General features: G+C 49.6%; 1 protein-coding gene across 1 annotated transcript in view; it reads left to right on the forward strand.

Moving 5' to 3' along the window:
• Positions 1-25,730, forward strand: part of CD82 (CD82 molecule) — a 54,814-nt gene that overhangs the window by 27,297 nt on the left and 1,787 nt on the right. Inside the window, exons 2-7 of the mRNA XM_038765078.1 lie at positions 3,791-3,872; positions 9,445-9,517; positions 14,368-14,492; positions 15,022-15,096; positions 18,843-18,950; positions 24,428-24,613. Of these exons, the coding sequence (XP_038621006.1) occupies positions 3,810-3,872; positions 9,445-9,517; positions 14,368-14,492; positions 15,022-15,096; positions 18,843-18,950; positions 24,428-24,613 (630 nt within the window). The 5' untranslated portion in view covers positions 3,791-3,809. The remainder of the gene's footprint in view (positions 1-3,790; positions 3,873-9,444; positions 9,518-14,367; positions 14,493-15,021; positions 15,097-18,842; positions 18,951-24,427; positions 24,614-25,730) is intronic.

Raw genomic sequence — 25,730 nt, forward strand, 5'->3', positions numbered from 1 at the left:
ATTAAAAAAAGGGTGGAGAGCATTCCTGGGCTACACGGGGTTCCTGACCTGAAGCCCAGGACTTTGGTCTTCCTCACACTTGCCACTCTTGGCTCTAAGGAATCCTAGAGAAGAGGGCTCCTACCATCTCTGTCCCAGCTGAGTGGGCCCAGATCCAGGATTTCCTGTGCTTAGCATCCCCTGAAGAACGACGAGCTGGGTGGTGTGGCTCTCCTGACTCTGGATTTAACTGGTCTTCCAAGGGAGCAGGGCTACCCAAGTCACAGTGACCCAAGGGACTGTGAGACAAGGGTCTTCTCCCCAGAGCATGGGAGAGTGAGTTCAGGGGAGGTGTTGGATGGCAGGAAGCTTGTTATGGGCAGGGGACATGTATGCTAATTCTGTTGTACTCTAGCAAGCTCTTAGGACAGTGCTCTGCACTCAAGAAATACAATTGATTGATTTATTGAAATGGGAGGTTCGAACAAGACCTCTGGTAGTTTGTTGAGGGTGGGAGTGTGGAGATTTTCCAGATCTAAAGTTCTCCATCAATCAGTGGTATTTCTTGAGCACTTACTGTGTGGAGAGCACTGTACTAAGTGCTGGGGAGAGCTCAGTAGAGTCAGTAGATATGATCCCTGACCTGAAATGCCCTGGAATAGCTGTGGATCTGTGGCACATCGACTTTCCCGCTGCTCGTGACTGCTTTCTGCTGCCATCCCCCTCCTCCCTAGGGCTGCCTGGCTGTTTGATCTCCCCTCTGTTGATGGGAGAGACAGCTGTGGACTGCTGCTACTGCCAGCAGCTGTTCTTGTTTACCAAGGCTTCTTTGGGCATCCCATGTGACCCTAGAGTCCCTTGGAGCTCTTGAAGGGAGGGAAGCCCCACGTGGCAAGACGCCTTGTCCAGGAATCCTGATTCACTGTTAGACCCAAAGTGAGGGGGTGGGAGAAGAGCTGAGCCTTCTGGGGTGGCCAGGAATGAACCCAGAGGGCTCTTCCCACAAATCAGATGAGCTGTGAACTGAGAGATAACCATCAACATTGGTGGACATGGCCAGAGTGAGATCAGGAGGATATCAGGCAGTCAGTTTTTTTTTTAAATGGCATTTATTAAGCACTTACTATGTGCAAAGCACTGTTATAAGCTCTGGGGAGGTTACAAGGTGATCAAGTTGTCCCACAGGGGGCTCACAGTCTTAATCCCCCATTTTACAGATGAGGTAACTGAGGGACAGAGAAGTTAAGTGACTTGCCCAAAGTCACACGGCTGACAATTGGCAGAGCTGTGATTTGAACCCATGACCTCTGACTCCAAAACCCAGGCTCCTTCCACTGAGCACGCTGCAGTTGTATTAATGCTTACTGTGTGCAGAGCACCGAGCTAAGTGCTTGGGAGAATACAGTATAACAATAAACAGCCACAGTACCTGCCCACAATGAGCTTACTGTCTAGAGGTGGAGACAGGTTTTAATATAAATAAATTACAGATATGTGCATAGTACATGTACAGATGTGAATGTCTGGTGCTAAACCCCAGTAGGGACCTTTGGGGAGGTGTGTCTGCGACCACCTTCCTGGACCTGTTGAAGGTTTTTCTGCTCCTGCCCTCTCATCTAGGAGTCAATGAGCTTGTCTTCATCTGTTCACCTTGTGTGCTTCATCCAATCTCTCCCAGAAGCTAGGGGTGCCCATTGCTGGCTCTCTCTCCTGGACCCACGAGGTTAATGTGGGTTTGTCTCAGTCAAAGGGATGTAATGGGGAGCTGGGCCTCAAGTCTGGTTTCCACCATTGAAACTCCCAATGGGGCTCATCTCTGCAGAATGGGGATAATCCATTATGATGCCCAGCTTGGCTGTTGGGTGGTGGAAAACCCCAGTTAAATCCAGGACATAGCCAGCATTGTGTGCTCTGTTCACCCCCTTTGGGACACTGGCTCATTGCTCTCAGGAGGGGCGCGGTACGTGTCAGGCTGGCCCACGGCATCTTCACTGGACTCTCCCCAGCTTCCCTCCCCCCCCACATACCCATGTTGCTATGTCCTGACTGGTTTCCTGTCAGTCCCAGGGATGCTTTCAGGAGGCCTTCCCAGACTGAGCCCCCTCCTTCCTCTCCCCCTCCTCCCCATCCCCATGCCCCCCTGCCTTACCTCCTTCCCCTCTCCACAGCACCTGCATATTTGCATATATGTTTGTACGTATTCATTACTCTATTTATTTTATTTGTACCTATTCTATTTATTTTATTTTGTTAATATGTTTTGTTTTGTTGTCTGTCTCCCCCTTCTAGACTGTGAGCCCGCTGTTGGGTAGGGACGGACCCTCTCTATATGTTGCCAATTTGTACTTCCCAAGCACTTAGTACAGTGCTCTGCGCACAGTAAGTGCTCAATAAATACGACTGAATGAACGAATGCTTTCAATCCTTTGAGCATTAGAATGAACCCAGATTCCTGTTAGAGTGGAAATCTGAGCTCCAAAGACAGACGAGAGGAACAGGCCAGCTGACCCTGTATTGGGGGCAGTGGGGATTCAACCCAGTGATGTCTGTTCATGGAAGCCTAGTCAGTGGTGGGTTTTCATGGGTTGGACCTACCTACCTCTGCCATCTTCTTTTCCTTTCCTCCTCTTCTACTGCCATGGAGTCTGGGCAAGCAGCCCTGCTCCAAATTCCAGAAAGGTCTTCCACCTACCCCGTTGGGGCTGGGGAAACTACCTCATTCCCTCTAGCAGGTCACAGACAGGGAGGTTGGGATTGAAAGGGGTAATTTGGGTGGGTGGGTGATCTGGGTCTTGGATGGGGCAGGGTGGATGGCCCGGCTTCCCAAGAGGTGGGCAAGGCCTTGAAAGAGGTGGAGGCAGAGCTGACCTCCAGGTCCCTTGAGTCATCCATCTAGGAATTCCCTGCTTGGTCTCCTTGTCCCTGGCCCACAAGCTGAGGTTGCTGGATGACTAAAGAGTTCCCAGCAGGAAAATGATTGTTTATCTAACGATGTGGCAGCTTGTCTGGGGCTGGGATCATTCATCCCACAAAGACACAGAAGTAGGATGTCTTCACTTTCTCCTATCTCTCCTAGCCACTGCTCCATACAAACCTCTTCCTCTTACCCCTTCCTCCTCAGCTCTCAGAATAATGATAATTGTGCTATTTGTTAAGCACTTATTATGTGCCAAGGACTGGCATTAAATACAAGATAATCAGATCAGACACAGACCCTGTCCCATATGGGACTCATGGTCTAAAAGGGGAGGGAGAAGGAGCTTGAAGCCCCCTTTTACAGATGAGGAAACTGAGATACAGAAAAGTTAAGTAATTTGCCCATGGTCTCACAACAGACAAGTGGCAAGGCCAGGATTAGGACCCTGGTCCTCTGACTTCCAGCCTGTGCTCTTTCTACTAGGTCACGCTTCTAGACTGTGAGCCCACTGTTGGGTAGGGACCGTCTCTATATGTTGCCAACTTGTACTTCCCAAGCACTTAGTACAGTGCCCTGCACACAGTAAGCGCTCAATAAATACGATTGAATGAATATTGTTATGGTCTGCACTCTGGGGTCCATGTTGGAGGAGGGAAAAGTGGGTGTCTGAAGGCAAAGAGGGAGGCTTAAGAGGAAGAAGGGACTGGGCTGACCTTAGAGAATAGGTCTGAATTCTTGTGTGTTCTAATATCCCCACAATGGGGGCCCAACCGCGGCTGAGGCAGTAATGTGGAAGCACCAGATGTGAGCTGGACGGTGGGGACTTGATGCTGCTGTTCTTTGCGAGGGCTCCAGGAACAACGGCTCTCTAACACACTTCTCCCTCCTCCACAGGGCCAACGAGTGACGGACGATGGGGTCAGGCTGTGTCAAGGTCACCAAGTATTTCCTCTTCCTCTTCAATCTGCTTTTCTTTGTAAGTATTGTGGGCCCCTCTCTGCTCCCCAGCTGCTTGACTGGGGGGCAAGGCTGTGGATCCTGAGGCTGTGGCCTCATGGGGATTCCTAGGCTCGGCGGGAGGGAGGGGCAACCGGGGAAGCTAGAGTCAGGGGTGATGTGGGCACTCTAAGGCAGGAAGAGAAAGAGAGAGACACCCCCTCCCCCAGCCAGGTTAACTTTTCAAAGAACCAAATCCTACCTCTATTTTAAACCCTTCCTGAGGAGGGTTTGGAGGATATGAAGGCGAGCAGCACCCAGGACTCTCCTGAACCCCCTCAGTGTAGGGAAGTTTGAAGGCACTGGCAGGCTTCCTGTGTACTGGGTTGGGGGTGAGTGGGTGCAGAGGGGCAGGAGAGGGACTGGCAGGGAGAGACCTCCAACTTAACTTTCTATTCTGAGACTGCAACTATTTAGAACTCTGAATTGCGGGCCCACGCCCTGTGGTCAGAGGTTTCATTTACAAGTTTTGATCTTTTCCCCCCATGGGGAATTTCGTGAAGTTCACCTTGCACCCCTGGGGGCCTCTGACTCACTGCAAGGATTCTTTCTGGGGCCTAGAGTGGGGATTGAGGAGGTGTGTGTCCTTTCAGCCCTCATTTGTCTGAAAATACTAGGGTCTTTCCCTATTGAGCTCAGACATTCTAAAAGTGGGGTAAGGCCACCAGGCTGAGCAGGGAACTCAGAAGCTTAGCCTGAGCCTAGGTTTGGGGGAGACCGGAGGCAGAGATTCCTGAATTCTTTCCCCAGCAGACTCCTCAGCAGTAAACTCTGTGCCCTCTTGAGACATTTTTCCTCCTGCCGGAGCAACAGCCCAAATGTTGCCTTTGTGGCACTTCTGGATCTGGTTTTCCCCAGCTGGTGAGGGTGGCTTGTCTTTTCCCTACTTCGACTTTGGCAAAACCAGAATTCCATTTTAGGACTGCCAAAGACTAAACGTCGCTGTCTTTGCCTGCCTGGGTTGGGCCTTAAAGGGCCACGTATACTTCTGGGGAGGCACGTTTTTGGGAGAGGGAAGTGTATATGCACAGAGAGGGAAGTGTATATGCACACACCATGTGCTAAGTATCCTGTGCACCTTCTGATGATGAACAAGCTTCTGCTCTCACTGCCTTGAGAACAGTGAACAGTCTGCTCCCAGACCCCTTTCTGTCCCAGGGTGGAACTGGTGGCTCGCATGAGATTTCCTTTTCAACTTTCTCTCAGGCTTTTCTCAGTCTGCTGAGGGAGTACCCCACCAGCTGCCGACAAAAGATGTCCAGATTGGGGTTTGTAGCTGCTGGAGAGAAAGAAAGCTTTTGGGGGTGGGGGTTGGGGTTGGTACTCTAAGATCCTGGGACTCGCCACTTTACTAGACCTTCACATAATAGTCCCTATGGAGACAGGAGCAGCCTGCTGCAAGAGAGGGACAAAGTTCTAAAGCCAGACTCCAGGGGAGTGGGATGGGGGGGGGAGGGGAGGGGTGTGTGTGTGTGTGTGTGTGTGTGTGTGTGTGTGTGGACTTTGTGCTGCTTTTTCTTGTAATAAACCTGTTCTGCCTCCGGCCTTTTGGGGCACTGGTGGGAGGGGCTGAACATTGCCAAACTCTTGAACAAAAAAACACTTTCCCACATATTGCATGGTGGGGAAAGCAAGAGGAGGATGCCAGACAGGAAAGAAAGGGCCTGCTGGGCCCGTCACTCTTGACATATTTCCAAGGGGCTTCCACAGCCCAGGCATAACCGATGACCCTTTTTGCCAGGCACGGTTGATGACATGGGGCAGCTGGGCTCTGAGCCGTTCTGGGAGGTTTCTCAGGTGCCTCTAGGGTTGACTCTCTTTAAAGGGCTTGGAAGCAGGGCATGTGTTCAGATCCTGCCCACCAGGGCCCAGATCTGGAGTTTATAGCACCCATGGTCTGGCCAAGCCTCTATAATAATTCTGGTATTTGTTAAACTGGAGTAGGTACGGAACAATCAGATCAGGCTCAGGTGCTGTCCTATTCGGGGTCTACGGGAAGGAATACAGGTATTGAAACCCCATTTTCAGATAAGGAAACAGATACAGAAAATCTAATAACTAGCCTGAAGTTACACAATAGGCAGGTGGCTGAGCTATGATTAGAACACACATCTCCTGGTTACTTCTAGGTCTGTGCACTTTTCAACAGGCTATAAAGCTTTCCTAGGGACACGATTTGGGTACCAGAGATAGTGACTGAGCAGATGAAAGGAAAGAGAAAAGATGAAGAAAGTAAGTAGGTATAAGGGAAATCATAAGGAGAATACTGTGTTCTAATCCCCGCTCTACCACTTGTTTGCTGTGTGACCTTGGACAAGTCACTTCACCTCTCTGGACCTCTGTTATCTCAACTGCAAAACAGGGATTAATACTATGAGCCCCAAGTGGGACATGGACTGTGTCCAATCTGATTAGGCAAATCACTTAACTTTTTAATTTCCTCATCTGTAAAATGTGGATTCCATACCTGTAACTTCCTTCTTAGATGGAGTGCCCCCCGCCCCCCACCCAGCCCCATATTCCTCCACCACTTTCTCCCTAAACTCCTCCTCCCAGCTACTCCTACCCCCTTCCTCCACCTCCCCATTTCCTCCACACCTCCCCCTGCCTCTTTCCTCCATCTCCTTCTCCCCCATCTCCTTCTTCCTCTACACCTCCTCCCACTTCCACCTTGCCCCACCTCTGCCTCCCCATCTCCTTTCCATCCATGGAGAAGCAGCGTGGCTCAGTGGAAAGAGCACAGGCTTTGGAGTCAGAGGTTAGGGGTTCAAATCCAGGCTCCACCAATTGTCAGCTGTGTGACTTTGGGCAAATCACTTAACTTCTCTGTGCCTCAGTTACCTCATCTGTAAAATGGGGATTAAGACTATGAGCCCCCCCCATGGGACAACCTGATCACCTGGTAGCCTTCCCAGTGCTTAGAACGGTGCTTTGCACATAGTAAGCGCTTAATAAATGCCATCATTATTATTATTATTATTGTTACCCCAGTGCTTAGAACAGTGTCACCTAGTAATTAACAAAGACCATAAAAAAAATAAGAGGAGCCAATGAGAGCTTGAGGAGCCTTTCAGAACTTGTCCTGAAAGAACTTGTAGGAAGGGAATCCTAACCTACTTTTGCTCTTGGCTTTGTGTCTCAGCATCCTCTACTGGCAGGTTGGAGCACAGAGGTGCTCAATAAATATCACTGCATCAGTCAATAGTATTTATTGAGCAATTACTGTGTGCTGAGCACTGTACTAAGGACTTGAGAGAGTACAGTATAGTAGACATATTCCATGCCCACAATGAGCTTCCAGTCTAGAGGGGGAGACAGACATTAATATAAATAAATAAAATTACAGATATGTACATAAGTGCTCTGGGGACGGGGAGGGGGATGACTAAAGGGAGCAAGTAAGGGTGATGCAGAAGGGAGTAGGAGAAAAAGAAAGGAGGGATTAGTCAGGGAAGACCTCCTGGAGGAGATGTGTCTTCAATAAGGCTTTAAAGGTTGGGAGAGTAATTGTCAAATCTGAAGAGGGAGGGCTTTCCAGGCCAGAGACAGGATGTGAGTAAGAGGTTGGTGATGAGGTAGATGAGATTGAGGGACAGTGAGAAGGCTGACATTAGCAGAAAGAAGTATGCGAAGTAACAGATAGCGAGATGAGGTAGGAGGGGGCAAGGTGATTGAGTGTTTTAAAGCCACGGGTAAGGAGTTTCTTTTTGATGCGGAAGTGGATGGGCAACCCCTGGAGGTTCTTGAGGAGTGGGAAAACATGGCCTGAACATTTTTGTTGAAAAATGGTTCAGGCAGCAAGTGAAATATGGATTAGAGTGGGGAGACATAAGAGGCAGGGAGGTTAGCAAAGAGATGTTCCTATCCACTTCCTTTTTCCTTGACTTACTCTTTTCAGTTGGTCTTCCCAGCCCAGTGGCCCACTCCAAACTCTACCCACCCCTAGGGACTGAGACAGTATGCACTGAACTGGAATTTGTTGATATAAACTGGGGAAGGAGTGAAGATGTTTAAAGACCTGATGGGGAAAGTTCTCCCTCTCTTCTTTCCCTTCTCTAATCACCCCTGCCCTGCCCTGAGGCTTTGTTTCTCCTCCATCCCAGAGTTAGAGTATGGCAGGGCAACAGGAGAGGATGGAGGTTGGCTCAATGTGTCTTCCCTACTACTTTATTCCTTTGAGGGGTGGGGGGTGCAGAGAGAGAGAGAGAGAGAGAGAGAGAGGGAGAGAGAGAGAGTGTGTGTGTTGTGCTCATGTAAGATCCTTGCAGACAAGGAACAGGGAATGTGCATCTTCTCTCTGTAATTCCCAAAAACCTAGTACAGGTCACTGCACCAAGTGGGTGCTCTGATAGCACTGCTACGTAAGCTTGGATGAAGGAAGATGAGGAGGAGCAGGCTTTGCCTCATCGCCCCTCCCACCCTCAATTAAAAAAAACACTCGTACTGAGTTGACTATGGGGAACAAAACAGGTTCAGGATGACCCAGGCATTGCTTTCTTCCCGGAGGAGGAGGAGGCTTGCCTCAGGGTTCCTGCAGCCAAGGGTTTGGTATTTGAGTCCTCGGGTTTTGTCCCCCTTCCCCCCTGCTCCTTGGAGGGCAAGCTGCAGGCCTCTGTTGGGCCTTGGGAAAGCTTGGAGACTGGGCAGCTGCTCTGCTCTCTCCCTGCTGGCCCAGCACCTAGAGAAGATCCCTCGGACCCTCTGGCTTCAGGAGAAGTCACTAGGGCTTTAAGCCTATGTTGTGCAGGGGAGCAATAATAATAATTGTGGTATTTAGCTGCTTACTATGTGCCGAGCACTCTACTAAGTGCTGGGGTTAGACAGGATCTTGGAGACTGGGGATCATCCACATTAGCCTCACCCCTGAGGAGATCAGGCAGAGACTGAAGGAGGAGGGGAGGCAGAGAATGGAAGATCAGTGGGGCAGAGCCATCTACCCTTGCAGCCACTTGGGTTATTTGGTCGGGTACTCTAACTGGTCACAGCTCTTAATAACAATAATTATGGTATTTGTTAAGCACTTACTATGTGCAAAGCACTGTTCTAAGCGCTGGGGAGGTTACAAGGTGATCAGATTGTCCCACGGGGGGCTCACAGTTTTAATCCCCATTTTACAGATGAGGTAACTGAGGCACAGAGAAGTTAAGTGACTTGCCCAAAGTCACACAGCTGACAGTTGGCAGAGCCGGAATTTGAACCCATGACCTCTGACTCCAAAGCCAGTGCTCTTTCCACTGAGCCATGCTGCTGACAGGTGTCCCCAGTGCTCAATTTTGGGGTTGCCTTGGAAGTGGCTAGTTTCAGCCTGGAGACTTTCTGCTGCTCCTGGGCAAGGGGTGATGGTGGTAACAAAGACTGTAGGCCTCTCCAAGCCCCCACCACCTTTTCACAGGCCCTGGGGCTCCCACGGTCCAGCCGCCCCCGGAGGCCCGTGTCCTCCCTGGACAGGATCAGCTCCCTGGGAAAGCGGGCATCAGCCCGGGTCATGGCAGTTGTCACTGTGTTTGTTTTGGCTCTCGTTCTGTCCTTAATCACCTCATCTCCGCTTCCAGATCTTGGGAGGCATCATCCTCGGATGCGGAGTGTGGATCCTCGCTGACAAGACCAGTTTCATTGCAGTGCTGCGTAAGAGACTTGTCCTCCCCCTTCTCTTTCTCCCCATCTGATGACTGGGGTGGGGGGTCCATGCAGCTAGGAGCTGAGCGCAGGGGTCTCTGATGCTGTTCTGAGTCTCTCTGCTGTAGCGGGTGGGCCAGGCTCCTTCTAGGCGGGGGAAACTGGGAGAACAGAGAGTTGGGAGATTGGACTGATGTATCAGTGTTGGGAATCCCTGGCTGAGCGACATTACATAAATACAAAGTTATTTTTGCTTATGAATAATGATCTGAGCCCAGGGAAAGTGCTGGGCTTTTGGAGGCTGGCTTTTGGGCTGAGACACTCATCACAGGAAGCTAAAACAGGAGAAGCAGCGTGACCTAGTGAAAAGAGTACAGACCTGGGAGCCAGAGGACTTGGGTTCTAATCCTGATTGTCTCACTTGCCTGCTGTTTGACCTTGAGTAAGTCCCTCAACTTCTATGTGCTTCAGTTACCTCATTTGTGAAATGGGGATTTAAAACTGTGAGCCCCATGTGAGAAATGGACTGTGTCCAACCTGATGATCTCGTATCTACACCAGTGCCGAGTATAGTACCTGGCACACAGTAAATGCTTAGCAAGCACCGTTAAAAAATAATTGAATGAAAGGACTTCTGAACCAGTTCCACACTGTTATTAGATTGTGGCATGGCATCTCCTTTTACTTCCAGCCCTCAATTTCTCTATCTGTTCAATTAGGATACAGAATGATCTTCTCCCTCCCTCAAAGGGAGAAATTAGGTTTCTCTAAAGCCACTTGGCTCTCTCTGGAGGAAGGGTGTGAGGAACAATAAGTGATATCCCACTAGACTGTAAGCTCTATGTGGACAGGAAACATGTCAGACAACTCTACTGTACTGTACTCTCCGAAGTGCTTTAGTAGGGTGCTCTGCACATGCTAGATGCTCAATAAATACCATTGATAATGATCTTATCTATAATAATAATAATAATAATAGCATTTGTTAAGCACTTACTATGTGCAAAGCACTGTTCTAAGTGCTGGAGGGGGATACAAGGTGATCAGGTTGTCCCCACATGGGACTCACAGTCTTAATCCCCATTTTCCAGATGAGGTAACTGAGGCATAGAGAAGTTAAGTGCTTTGCCCAAGGTCACACAGCTGACAATTGGTGGAGCAGGGATTTGAACCCATGACCTCTGACTCCCAAGCCTGGGCTCTTTCCATTGAGCCACGCTGCTTGAAACCTAGTCTCCAAACACACCATTAGACTTCAGTCCTGCTTTCCTTCAGTCTTAGTGAAGCAAGGAGAGTGGGAATCTGAGGCACAATAACAGATTGTGACTTTAGAATAAAGTCAGAACTCAGGCCTCTGACAGTCTCCAGGAGAATTCCACCGGCAGGATGTTTGGGAGTGAAGAGGAGGTGGGGCATCTTCTCTCCTTCTTTGGGGATGGCTGACAAGGGGTGTGGGGGTGGGGGTAAGGGGGGCGGGTTAGGCAGCAGCTGTCTGGAAGAGAAAACAGAACCAAAGCCCTAGCACCTGCCACCCGGCTCCTCCCTACATTGGCTGCCAGTCGTAGGGTTATGTGGAAGTGGTGAGAACCAGGGACATTCCAGTACCGGCTGGCTCTTGTTTCTCCCCAGAGAGCAGCCTAGCCCTACTCCATTCAGGTCTGGGCACCCTCTCCTGTTTGTTCCACCAGCTGGGGGTGTTGGCTCTCTGCTTCCTTCCTGGGGATTTCCAGTTTTAACACGCTAACCCCTTTCCTCAAGTGCAGTCCCCTCCATTCTAGTAAGCAACCTGAGCTCTCTTGGGCAGAGCTCCACATGGATCTGTGTGGGGGGTGAGGAGGGAGAAACTCGGCCAGCTCAGAAGGCAGTAGGCCTGGAGGGCAAGGTCCAGGCAGGCCTGCCAGGTGGCTCTGCTGAAGAGCTGAGTGCATGCCTGAATCTTCAAGGGGGCTCCCTGGGGCCAGTGTTTTCCCGAGGCCAAGACAGTAAGGTCCAGGAGACCCATGGGAGCCATGTTCTTCCTCTTCACCTTGGTGTTTGGCCACAAAACTCCTTGGAGTTCCTTCTGGGGCTTGGGACTCTCCTCTGGGAAGGAGCAGAGTGAACACCAGCCCAGAGTTCCGTGACAAGAGGCTGGCCCAGTCAGACTGAGGAAGGAGAAGGCTTGGTGGGAGCTGGTCGTGTGACTAGTTGGACACTTGGCCGTACACCCCTTAAGCATTTTGGTAATCACCCCAGTCCCAAAAGCACTTACAGGCATATACTTATAATCTACCATTTCCCCTCTCTGTATTTTATTTTAATGTCCATCTACTCCTGTAGACTGTCAACTCTTTGTAGGCAGGGATGGTATCTACCAACTCTATTGTAATGTACTTTTCCAAGTGTTTTGTTTTTTTTAATGAATTCAAGCACTTACTATGTTCTAGGTGCTGTACTAAGAACTGGGGTAGATACAAGATAATCAGGCATGGGGCTTACAGTCTTAATTCCTGTTTTACAGAGGAAGTAATTGAGGTACAGAGAAATGAAGTGACTTGTCCAAGGCCACAAAGCAGACATATGACAGAGTCAGGTTTAGAACCCAAGTTCTGACTCCCAGGTCTGTGATCTTATCACTAGGCCACACAGCTTCTCAGTGCCTTCTTCATACATACAATAAGTGCTCAATAAATAGCACTAGTTGATCAGTGCAATCAGCCACAAGCAGTCTCTGTGGCTCAGTGCTTATCATTCCTCAAGTGCTAGTTAAGGGGAGGAGGAGGAAGAAAGTGGGAGGTAGCCTGAGTTAAGGGGAAGAGCCTGGGATTGAGAGTCGAGAAACAGAGTTCTGCCAGTGACCTGCTGTGTGACCTTGAGTAAGTCACTTAACGTGTCTAGGCCTCAGTTCTTCACTTGTAAAATGAAAATGAGATAGATCAAGACTCACGTGTGACGGAGACTGATCTTTCAACCTAGAAACAACCCCAGCAAACAGCTCATTGCTTGTCTCTTAGTAAACACTTATTAAAGCCATCGCCAACATTGTGCTTATTCTCATTATTGAGAGGTATTGTGAGGCTGGGGAATGGAGCTTTGGGAAAGAGAGGACCCTTAAGCAACAGGTCATCTACTTTAAGTAGGGAATCCCTCTGGCCATGGAAGCAGAACACCATTTCTGGGGTTTGGGATTTCCTCTTTAAAAGGCAGACCTCCCCACCTTCTCCAGGTTTCTGTTGCCCTCTAGTCATTACAGCTCTAATCATTACTGTGAGCCACGCCAGACCTTTCATCTAGGCTGTCCTCTGTACCTGATTATTATTATTATTATTATAGTATTTTTTAAGCACTCACTATGTGCCAGGCACTGTATTACTTAGTCTTAGCCTAGTTTTGGGAGATAGATTGGGCCTTTCCCCTCCCCTTTACAGATAGGGATGCTTTTGTCTTCAAACAATCTTTAGTCCCTCATCAGAAGATTACTGAATCTCAGACAGGTATTAAACTCTCCTCCCAGGCAGCCTGGGAGGTAGGTGGGTGGCAAAGTGTCATCTGTATTTACAGCCTTGCCCCAGGCAGAGTGGTTGAGGGAAAAATTTCATTGATGGAAGCCCTCTGGAAAGCTGGCAGCCCATTGGCTGGCCCTCATCCCAAACCTCAGAGTGTAGCCTGACTGTGAGACTGACCCAGAGACCAGGAGAGACTTGAGAGTCTGGGGGACCCTTGGAAAACCTAGAGCTGGCTTACTTTGTAAGCTCCTTTCTGGCCAGGGATCATGTCTATCAACTCCATTTTTTTAAATAGAGTATGTTAAGTGTGTATTATGTACCAGGCACTGTACTAAGCACTGGTGTTAACACAAGATGATGATGTTGGACACAGTCCATGTCTCACATAGGACTCTATCATAATCCCCATTTTACAGATGAGGAAACTGAGGCACAGAGAAGTTGTGACCCGCCCAAGGTCACATAGCAGATAAGAGCTAGGATTAGAAACTAGGTCCTCTTACTCCCAGGCCACTAGGGCACCCTAGTACAATACTGTTGTACTGTACTCTCCCAAGTGCTTAGTACAGTGCTCTGCACACAGTAAGCCCTCAATAAATATGATTGAATGAATGAAAGAATGAATCTTGCTTTACTATTGGATTGTACTCTCCCAAACACTTAGTACTATGCCTTGTACTCAGAAAGTGCTCAATAAATACCACTGATCAACTGGTTGGGAAGGACTCGGTAGGAGGAAGAAATCCCACCTCTGAGATCAGGACCTGCCATTGGTCAGGCTATTCTAGTATGACAGGGGGGTCCTAGAGGGATATATGAGCTCAAGAATCCTATTCCATGTGCAACCTGAAAGAAGCCATCTCATCCAGTGGCGAAATAAACGGCTGACGTGTGGTTGCTGGCTAGTCTGCGTGGATCTGGGTGTCACGGCACCTGAATTCTAATCCTGGCTGTGCCATGTTCCTGCTGGTTGGCTTCGGGCGAGTCGCTTAACTTTTCTTGGCCTCAGTTTTCTCATCTGTAAAATGGGGATTAATTACCTATTTTCCTACTGCTTAGACTGTTGAGCTCCTTGTAGGACAGGGAATTTATCCAACCTGATTATCTTGCATCTATCCCGGTGCTTAGTGCAGTGCTTGGCACATGGTAAACCATTAACAGATACTGCAATTATTGGCATTAATCTGTATATTCCCCACAGGGAGTGTCCTCCTTCCTCTCCTAAACTCTTGAGAGCTTGGGCTGGAGATCATCTTCTAGCTTGTCTTGTCTTCTTTCCTAGTTGGTCTCTCTACCTGGTCAAGAATGGCGGGTTAGAGGGTGATACCATATATAATGGGCTCTCTTCTCTTTACCATCCTTCTGTTCCCACAGAAGCCTCCTCAGACTCCCTAAAGATTGGAGCATACATCTTCATTGGAGTTGGGGCAGTGACCATGATCATGGGTTTCCTGGGCTGCATTGGAGCAGTCAACGAGGTCCGATGCCTCTTAGGGCTGGTAAGATCTGGTTCTATCTTTCTCTTCCCCAGAGTCAGTGGTTCCCAGTGGTGGGACTTGGGGAACCTCACAGGGGCTGCCATGTTTTTAAGTGCTCCTACAAGGGCAACCCGTGATCGTGCTCCCACATGCTCAGGGGAAGACTGGAAGTTGTTTATTCCTGAAGCAAATGGGAGAGACGAGGAGCCACCTGTGAGCCCTCCGACTTCACTGGGCTTGGAACAGGCATTCGAGGTCTATTCACAGCAATTCCTTCTGACCTTCATGTGCCTTGGAACAGAATCATGAAGTCCTGGTGGCCCCCGTTGCTGCTGGGAAAGGCTGTTTGAGCAGGGAGGACTTTGACAAATGGTTACCATCTCCCTGAAACAGGCCTGGTGGGAACCCCATGAGGGCTGGCTTGGGGGGTGGGTTCTGTCAGTGGCATCTTGATTCTGTCTCATCTCCCTAGCTTTATGCCCTCGACAGTGGGATGGTGGGGTGAGTGGGTTCTCTGTCTTTGCTCATGGATTTCTCTTTATGTTGCCAGTATTTTACCGTACTCCTGCTGATATTTTTTGGCCAAGTGGCAGCCGGTACCCTCATCTACATGTACAGAAACACAGTAAGTGCTGTGCCCACCCTGGGAGAAGGGATGCTTGGGGCGGGCAGCTAGGTGACTGGGCCTTTGTTTCAGGGTAAAGCTTCCCCTGTACCCAGGGCTGAGCCTGGGTTGCTACCTAGAAATTGTAGATTGGGAGTCTAAGCTCATTTCTCCACTGCTACCTCCCAGACTGCCCTGCTGTTCTGCTCTGGGTGGGGCAGGATAGGGCGGGCTTCCTGCTTCTCATGGCCGGAAGGAATTTGGGGGTCGTTTCTTCTGTGGAGCTTGAGGAATTTTTTTTTCCCAGCACTTCATAAATCCCTGTGGAATGATAAACATGGCCAAGACTCTGTTTATTCTTGCAGCAGGCCTACTGAGAGAGGAGAGGAGGAGGAGAAGGAGGGGCTTTTTGAGAGCAGACACCCCTCACTAATCCCACAACTCCCCTGCTATCTTGACTTCCATATGGCAGGACAGGGGAAGTGACCGTGTTGTAGAGGGGAGGGATGAAACCGCTTCCAACCTGTATTTGGGACTCCACTGAAGAGCTTAGCTAGGGGTGACAGGTGAAATGCTTAGGGAATTGGTCTCCTTCCCATAGATGGTTGATATTTGAGGTGTTGGATGAATATAGGTCCAATGTCACGCTGGCTGCAGTTCAGCCTGGAGCTGATCCATTGGTGATTCCTTTCCCTGACTGTGTCTGCACACAGTGAAATATGGGGATGTGGACAGAACGTCAGCATAACCTGGACTTTGGCCCTCTGCCAGACTCACCCATCCTCGAAGCAGACTAAGACCTGGGGAGTTCTGGGGCTGAACGAGGGAGGGAAACAACCTGGATCTTCTTCATTTTGGTTGACTCTTCTTCTTCAGGGTGTTTCAGACATGAGCGAAGTTTGGGGTGACAAGGCTTAGTTCACTCTGGGTTACTTGTGATTTCTCTTTAGCAAGAAGTAGAGAGAGGGGTAGGGAGGGGGAGAGGGAGAGAGTTGGTTTTACGGGGGTTGGCTGGCTGAGGGAGGGAAGCAGCCCCCAAGAACTCTTCATTCTCATCTTTTTTCCCCTCCCTTCCTCACCCCCCTCACCACACACAGAAACACACATGCTCTAATGCCACAAGTGGATAAACAGGTTTTTACAGCACAATGCTTCCCCTGTGTGTAACTTTCCCACACCTAGCAGGGGGGTGGAGTGGAACACCTAAGCCACTGCTCTCCTGTTTTCCCTTTCTGGCAGGACATACTAGGTTGAGGGAAAGTGAAGCAGGTTTTGTCTGGAGAGCAGAGAGGACTCAAAGAATTCCTGATGGGGTTGGCTGCCCCAATAGCACTCTCAGTCCCAAACCGGGCAGGGCAGGTGTGATGGACAGAGCCCTTGTGGGTGACATACTCGTTTGCAACGATGAAAAAGTTGTGTCCTTGCAATGTGTGTTTCTTCTCCATCGTCTCTCCTTTTTTCCCTCCACCCCGGTTTTATTGTAGTAGTAACAACTGTTGCCAGGGTGTTTGTAATTACTGACACCACCCTCAGTGCCCCCAACCTGCAAGAGGTACAGCAGACAGCGAACTGATGGAACATGAGCAATGGCTATGGATGGCATAGGGGCCATTCCACTGCTTATGTGCAGTCTTGGCCTGTGGAGAGGTGTTTCCAGGGAAATGACCCTCTCTAGCTGAGTTGGGGCTGTAAAATGGGAAGGCTGATGGCTCGTGCTGACATGACCACACGCGTGATATAAATAGAACTATGTGTAATGATCAGTTCCTAAATAAGCAGCTGATGGAAGGACAGGTGGGAGAGGCGGCTGGAGGAGGACCACTCAAAGCCCACCAAAACAGAAGAGGAAGTGTCTCTATAAAAAGATACCTTGCACTTTGAGTGCAATGTGGGCTGAGAGCAAACCAGGGGGGCCCTCTCTTCCTCTCTTGGATGGGGAGAAGTATACCCTGAGAACCCCAGAATGGAGCGAGAGTGGGGATCTGGAGTGGTGGCATTCGAAGTGGCTTCCCATGGGAAATCAAAGGCCAGTCCTGAGACCCCTGATGAGAAGTAGCTCCAGGAGCTGTGTGGGATGGTGGGATTATTTTGGGGAATGGTGGGTGGGCAGGATAAAGGCAGATGCAAAGATGCAGGGAATGACGATTGATCTTTTGGGTCACTTCCCGTTGGATTTAAAGGGGTGGGAAGAAGGCATACTGGGGTATGGTTTCTCCTTCATGTGAGCCGGGTCTCCCCACCTCCACATTCTTTAATAATGAATGTTAAAGTCTGAATGAGAGGAACAGGAAGCCGAGAGGACTTGGAATTGGAAAGCTTGTATGCTGGAACGCTTACTGCTACTAAGAATAAGTGTGGTATTTGTGAAGGGCTTACTATGTGTCAAGCACTGTACTAAGCGCTGAGGTAGATAGAAAGTAATCAAGCTCTTATGGGATTCAGTCTCATGGCATAGTGGATAGACCATGGGCCTGGGAGTTAGAAGGTCATGGGTTCTAATCCCAGCTCTGCCAGTTGTCTGCTGTGAGGCCTTGGGCAATCACTCCAATTCTCTGTGCCTCAGTTACTTCATCTGTAAAATGGGGATAGGGACTGTGTCCAACCCAATTTGCTTGTATCCACTCCAGTGCTTATAGTGCCTGGCACATAGTAAGTGCTTAATGAATACCACCATTATTGTTATTAGTAGTAGTAGTATGTAGGAGGGAGAACAGGTGGGAAATCCCCATTTGCAGATGAAGAAACTGAGGGACAGAGAAGTTAAGTGACTTGTCGAGGTCATACAGTAAACACGTTGCAGAGTGGGGATTAGAACTCAGGCCCTCTGACTCCAAGGTCTGTGCTCTTTCCACTAGGTATACTGCTGAACTCTACTGTGTTCTGAAATTCCCCAGCCAGGATCCACCATGTCTCACTGCCCTCCTACTCCCCAAGGGCTTGAAGATTGGATGGGGTTAGAACCTCTCTCGATCTCCAAATTTTAGCTTCACCCTGAGACAGAGGAGATTTCAAAGTCAAATGAAGCAGTATAGCCTACTGAATGGAGCATGGTCCTGGAGTCTAATACCAGATATTCCACTTGTCTTCTGTGTGACCCTGGACAAGTCACTTAACTTCTCTGTGCCTCAGTTATCTCACCTGTTAAAAGGTGATTAAGACCATGAGTCCTGTGCAGGACAGGGATGGTGTTCAAGATGATTAACTTGTATCTATTTCAGTGCTTAGTACAGTGTCTGGCACATAGTAAGCACTTACCAAATACCATTAAAGAAAAGTTCCCAGATGTTCCCTGGCAGCATTAGGCCCTGAGCACTCTTTTCTACTGGCAACGAGTCGTCAAGGTGAGGTCTGCTGGGAAAGGCCAGGGGCTGAGCTCAGGAGGAACCTGGAGGGCGGGATTCAGGGTGCAGCGACATTCTCTAGAGTCTCGAGCCCAGGGACTCTGTTTCTATGCTACCTCCTCCCCACCGCACTAATCCCTAAAGTGTCAATTTCCCCAGTCTGGCTGGCAGGAAGAGCAGATGGGGCCATTTTCTTGCCCAGTTAGAGCATCCGCTCAGTGGGAGACCCTGCCTGTCCATTGTTGAGCAGTAACCCTGTGACGGTGGATTGCCACAGAAGGTGGGGCTGGGCCAGTAGGAGTTCACTTCTGGCCTCTAGGACATTCCACTTCCAAATGCTCAAGCGGGAGCGAAGGGCGAGCGAGAGTAAGGTGTACCTGTGTTTCCTGAGGTCTGACTCCCTCCATCTTTCTTTTTTGTCCCCAGCTGAAGGAAGAGGTTGCTACCGTCATTGGGGATTTGATTCAAGACTACAACCCGAATGATAATGAGAACAACAGCATTGAGGAAGCATGGGACTATGTGCAAGCCCAGGTGAGGGGGTTGGCCTCTGGCTAGGGGCCTCTTGTGTGCTAACATTCTCATCTGTTTCCATCAGCTTCTCTCCCTCCAGCATCAGGCCTCTCCTGGGACATGAGCAGTGAAAAAGAAGATAGAGGGAGAGGGACTGTTAATCTATTAGCTGGCCCTCATAATGATAACTGTGGTATTTGTTAAACTCTTACTATGTTCCAGACACTGTACTAAGCGCTGGGGTAGATACAAGATAATCGGGTTGGACACAGTCCCAATCCCAGATGGGGCTCACAGCCTTAATCCCTATTTTACAGCTGAGATAACTGAGGCACAGAGAAATTAAGTTATTTGTCCAAGGTTATACAACGGACAACCCAACCCTCCGAGGTTGTCTTGGTCAGCTTGATTGTAGGGCTGGCACTGAGGCCAGGAGATACCCATCAGTCCATGGCAAGGGTCAGGGGTGGCCTTGGAAAAAAAAACTTAGCAAATTTTCTAAACTGGTCGCCCTAGGAAGGCCTGGGGAAAGCAACCCCACCTCCGAGATCAGGCCCTGCACTTGCTATTGGAGCTGCCTTGGAACTGAAATCTTGTTTCCTGCCTGTTGACTGGTCCCTCCTAAATCCCGTATGCCACTTGGAGCAGGTCTGGGGCAGCCATCTTGTTAAGCCTGGTTGAGGGAGGTGATTTTATTTTGGGCCGGCTGTGGTGACGGCCTCCCCGACTCAGCTTTAGTGACACCAGAGCTGCTCCCCGGTGTACTAAGGGCCGGGGTGGATACAAGCAAATCGGATTGGACACAGTCCCTGTCCCAGGTGGGGCTCACAGTCAATCCCCATTTTACAGATGAGGTAACTGAAGCACAGAAAAGTAAAGTGACTTGCCCAAGGTCACACAGCAGATAAGCGGCAGAGCTGAGATTAGAACCCTTGACCTTCTGACTCCCAAGGCCGTGCTCTACCCACTATGCCCTGCTGCTTCTGTCCAGTAGGCCATGCTGCCTCTCACTGACCCAAGACTTCCCCATTCACCACCCCAGTTGGCCCCCACATGACGCAGGCAGGAGGCTTAGTCCTAATTAAGCCAGTGAGCCAATCACCCATAAGCAGCTTGCCATGTGCTTCCTCAGTCTGGCCCTTTCCGGGCCCTGTGACGGACAATGTCATTGGTAAGCAACTTTTGCGAGGAAGGCTCCCGTTATTAGTTGTAGAGTCAGGGTCCTGGGAGAGCCCCAGTTCTTCTTTAAGAAGAACTAGTAGTCACCTGATAGTTGATATCACTGATGTGCAATACTGGAGATCAAGTGTGGTGGTTCCTCAAGGCTCTGGCCTCTCCTTCCTCATCTGACTATCATCTGATCTCTTTTCTGAAGGAAATATGCATCTTGCTTCTTTCAAAGGCTACTACAGCCCATGGCCTGGGGGAAAAAGCCCAGGCCTGGGAGTCAGAGGACCTGGGTTCTAGTCCCAGCTCTGCCTCTTGTCTGTTGTGTGATATTGGGCAAGTCACCGACTTCTCTGGTTTCAGTCACTTCATCTGTAAAATGGGGATTTAATACTGTTCTCCCTCCTACTTAGACTGTGAACCGCATTTGGAACAGGAATTGGGCCTGACTTGCTTATCATGTATCTATCCCTGCATTTAGTATGGTTCTTGACACACAGTAAGGGCTTAACAAATATCACAGTTACTATAGGACCTGGGTTCTAGTCCCAGCTCTGCCACTTGTCTGTTGTGTGATCTTGGGCAAGTCACGACTTCTCTGGCTTCAGTCACCTCATCTGTAAAATGGGGATTTAATACTGTTCTCTCTCCTACTTGGACTGTGAACTGCATTTGGAACAGGAATTGGGCCTGACTTGCTTATCATGTATCTATCCCCGCATTTAGTATGGTTCTTGACACACAGTAAGGGTTTAACAAATATCACAATGACTGTAGGACCTGGGTTCTACTCCCAGTTCTGCCACTTGCCTGTTGTGTGATCTTGGGCAAGTCACGACTTCTCTGGCTTCAGTCACCTCATCTGTAAAATGGGGATTTAATACTGTTCTCTCTCCTACTTGGACTGTGAACCACATTTGGAACCGTATGTTGCCGTATACGTTGCGTATATGTATATCAATCAATCGTATTTATTGAGCACTTACTGTGTGCAGAGCACTGTACTAAGCGCTTGGGAAGTACAAGTTGGCAACATATAGAGACGGTCCCAGCCCAACAGTGGGCTCACAGTCTAGAAGGGGAATATGTTGCCGTATGTTGCCAACTTGTACTTCCCAAGCACGTGGCTCAGTGGATAGACTCCGGGCTTTGGAGTCAGACGTCATGGGTTCAAATCCCGGCTCCGCCACTTGTTACCTGTGTGACTTTGGGCAAGTCACTTAACTTCTCTGTGCCTCAGTTACCTCATCTGTCAAATGGGGATTAGGACTGTGAGCCTCCTGTGGGACAACCTAATCACCTTGTAAACTCCCCAGCGCTTAGAACAGTGCTTTGCACATAGTAAGCGCTTAATAAATGTCATTATAAAAAAAGTGCGTAGTACAGTGCTCTGCACACAGCAAGCGCTCAGTAAATACGATTGAATGAATGAATGAATGAATTTGGAACAGGAATTGGGCCTGACTTATCAGGTATCTATCCCCGCATTTAGTATAGTTCTTGACACACAGTGAGGGCTTAACAAATATCACAATTACTGTTGTTATTATTACTACTGCAAGACAGGTCTTGCTGACTTTAGCTGGGAGTGAGGATGGGAAGGGACCGGGATCACAGGGGGTTGAAGAGTTAACTGCAAGCCGTGGAAAGAAAAACAAACTCGAGGGTTGGAATTTTACCCCTGAGATTCCGGATCTCTGGGGTGTGTTTAGCTGCCCTGGGGCTCCCTCTTGCGGGAGCTGGAAGGGTTTGTCTGCTACGTGTCCTATTTGACTTGGCCTCATGGAGGGCATCCATCCGTTCATTCATTCAATCGTATTTATTGAGCGCCTACTGTGTGCAGAGCACTGTACTAAGCGCTTGGGAAGTACAAGTTGGCAACATCTAGAGACGGCCCCTACCCAACAGCGGGCTCACAGTCTAGAAGGGGGAGACAGACAACAAAAGAAAACATATTAATAAAATAAATAGAATACATATGTACAAATAAAATAGAGTAATAAATACGTACAAACATACATACATATATACAGGTGCTGTGGGGAGGGGAAGGAGGTAAGGCGAGGGGATGGGGAGGGGGAGGAGGGGGAGAGGAAGGAGGGGGCTCAGTCTGGGAAGGCCTCCTGGAGGAGGTGAGCTCTCAGCAGGGCTTTGAAGGGAGGAAGAGAGCTAGCTTGGCGGGTGTGCGGAGGGAGGGCATTCCAGGCCAGGGGGTTGACGTGGGCCGGGGGTTGACTGCGGGACAGGCGAGAATGAGGCACAATGAGGAGGTTAGCGGCAGAGGAGCGGAGGGTGCGGGCTGGGCTGTAGAAGGAGAGAAGGGAGGTGAGGTAGGAGGGGGCGAGGTGATGGAGAGCCTTGAAGCCTAGGGTGAGGAGTTTTGCCTTATGCATAGGTTGAGTGGTAGCCACTGGAGATTTTTGAGGAGGGGAGTAACATGCTCAGGGCAGATAAAGATAGGATGACCATAGTTTCCTTTAGGTCAAATGACCTCAATTTCTGGGCGTGGGTGGGTGACAGCGGCTGTCTCTCCCCAGCCAGGCTGGAGAACCCTGTGGAAGTGCGACTGAGATGGCCTGCCATCCATTTTCAGCCGGCCCATAGCACATTCCGGTACCTCCCTGGTTGCTCTTGTATATCTGATTCTGTAACTTTTGGCACAGACCTCCGACCACTGCGACCCCTTGCCCCGAGTTTTGCACCTCAGTTGCTGCTCCAGACATCACTCTGTTCTAGGAAGGGAACGCAAGTTGCTGAGGGGGGAGTTATGGGCCCCCGCCCAAGATACGCTGTTAGGATCATGTAGGATGGGACAATTCCTCAAAACTCCATCACCTCAACCCTTCCTACCTCACCTCCCTTCTCTCCTTTTAAATTCCAGCCCACACCCTCCGCTTCTCTGTCACTAACCTCCTCACTGTGCCTTGCTCTTGCCTGTCCCGCTGTCGACCCCCTCCCACGTCCTTCCCCTGGCCTGGAATGCCCTCCCTCTGCATATCCACCAAGCTAGCTCTCTTCCTTCCTTCAAAGCCCTACTTGAGAGCTCACCTCCTCCAGGAGGCCTTCCCAGACTGAGTCCCCTTTTTCCTCTCCTCCTCCCCATCCCCCCGCCCTACCTCCTTCCCCTCCCCACAGCACTTGTATATACTTGTACAGATTTATTACTCTATTTATTTTACTTGTACATATTTACTGTTCTATTCATTTTGTTAAGGATGTGCATATAGCTGTAATTCTATTCTGACGATTTTGACACCTGTCTACTTGTTTTGTTTTGTGGCATGTCTCTCCCTTCTAGACTGTGAGCCCTTTGTTGGGTAGGGACCATCTCTGTATGTTGCCGACTTGTATTTCCCAAAAGCTTAGTACAAGGCTCTGCACACAGTAAGCGTTTAATAAATACGATTGAATGAATGAACAACCTGTTTAACAGCATCATGCTATTCTGTGTGCCCAGGAAAACAGTGTTACCTTGCCGTAATGCCTGGTCCAGGTTTAGGATAGGCCGTCAGTGTTCACCTGGACTGTGGCCCAGTGTGAGGTACTGGTATTGCCCCGAGTGCCTTGCTCACTGGGCAGAGGTCGAGTACCACGATGCCCAGCCCCCAGGATGGATGTCAAGGGGCAACAGTTGCCCTGCCCCTCCAAGAATCCTTTGGCACTGCATTGGACAGAGGATGGGGGGCCTTTGCTCTGAGGCTGGGTCATTTTTCAACGTTCGCTGGGGTCATTTTTTAATGTTCTCCTAACTTCCAGAATGATCGCTCTGGGAACTCGTGATGCTGGGGATGTCAGAGAGGGAAATGGGGTGGAGAGCCTCAGCAGCTGCTGTCCCCTCGCACCTCCCCTCTGTTATCAGTTTGGGCACGCCCCTGTGAGCCACTGGGCAAACGGAATCACCTCAGTGCCAGCCTGATCCTGATGAGAAGCAACGTGGCTCAGTGGAAAGAGCACGGGCTTTGGAGTCAGAGGTCATGGGTTCAAATCCCGACTCCGCCAACTGTCAGCTGTGTGACTTTGGGCAAGTCACTTAACTTCTCTGTGCCTCAGTTACCTTATCTGTAAAATGGGGATTAAAATTGTGAGCCCCCTGTGGGACAACCTGATCACCTTGTAACCTCCCCAGTGCTTAGAACAGTGCTTTGCACATAGTAAGCACTTAACAAATACTATCATTATGATTATTATGAGGCATCAACCTGTAAACTAGTGGGCAGGGTCTATCAACTTGGTTGTATTGCACTTTTCCAGGGTCTTAGTACAGTGCCCCACACCCAGTAAGCACTCAGTAAGTACCATTGATTAATTGATTGATTGCATGTGACTTGCAGGCACATTGCTGCGGTTGGTCCAGCTACCTGAATTGGACTGAAAACATTTATCTGGAGGTTTACAATGGGACTGCTTTTCCCTGCTCCTGCATGAAAGACAACACAGAGACCATGGAGAGGGGGTTCTGTTTGATAAACAGCACCAAGCTGGATGATCAGGAGGCAGGGGAGAAATTCTACAAAGAGGTGAGCCTGGCGGGGTTCACACAGCGCTTCCTTCTGGGTGGCTCTGGTTCCTCCCTCCCTCCCTTCCTTCCTTGTTCCCATTCCCCACTATTCACTGCTGCTGGGGAGCCACTTTCCTCCACTCTGGGTCCCCTAACAACTTGGAGGAGGAGGGAGAAGGAAGGGGTCAGTAGCCAAGGCAATTAGCTCCTGTCCAGGGCAATTAGCCCCAGTCCAGGATGATAGCTTTTCCCTTAAGCAGAGTCCAGGTGGTGTGTCCTGAGTTGGGCAGAGAGTCACCTGACTTTGCCTGGTGGCCTGAACTGGAGAGGGACCTGAGTCGGTGGGTGGAAGTGGAGAGGGAGGAAGTGGGGGAAAATAGGGAAGAAGTGGGAAGTGTCTAACACACCAGTCCTACAGACTAAGTTCCTGATTATTGGCCTTGGCTTTTATTCAGTTCAATCATATTTATTGAGTGATTACTGTGTGCAGAGCACTGAACTAAGTGCTTGGAAGAGTACAACATAACAATAAACATATATCCTGCTAACAGTGAGCATACAGCCTAGAGGATACTTGGACCTACTGGATGACTCAGACCCGAAGAAAGACTGGGAGCTCTTGAGCCTGGCCTCTAGGAAGGCAAGCTGCTAGTATCTGAGGGCGTTGGGCGGTGAGTCAGTGGTGTTTATTGAGCATTTACTATGTACAGGGCACTGTACTAAGTGCTCGGAAGAGTACAATATCCGACAGTTATTCTCCCTGATTTCAAAGCGCTGTTGAAGACACAACTCCTCCAAGAGGCCTTCCCTAAGTCCTCTTTTCCTCTTCTCCCACTTTCTTCTGTCCACCCTGACTTGCTACCCCTCCCATCCCCACAGCCCTTTTGACCATATCTGTAATTGATTTATTTTAATGTCTGTCTCTCCCTCTAGACTCTTAGCATGTTGTAGACAGGGAATATGTCTAGTCCATTGTACTCTTCCAAGTGCTTAGTACCCAATAAATATGATTGGCTGATTACCATACAGCAGAATTAGCAGATGTGTTCCCTGTCCATCAGTACACTTTGCTCCCCATTCCCCAGCCTCCTCTCTGGTTGAAAGTGTGTGTGTGTGTGTGTGTGTGTGTGTGTGTG

The sequence above is a fragment of the Tachyglossus aculeatus genome, chromosome 22 (assembly GCF_015852505.1).
Source record: "Tachyglossus aculeatus isolate mTacAcu1 chromosome 22, mTacAcu1.pri, whole genome shotgun sequence".
NCBI lineage: Eukaryota > Metazoa > Chordata > Mammalia > Monotremata > Tachyglossidae > Tachyglossus > Tachyglossus aculeatus.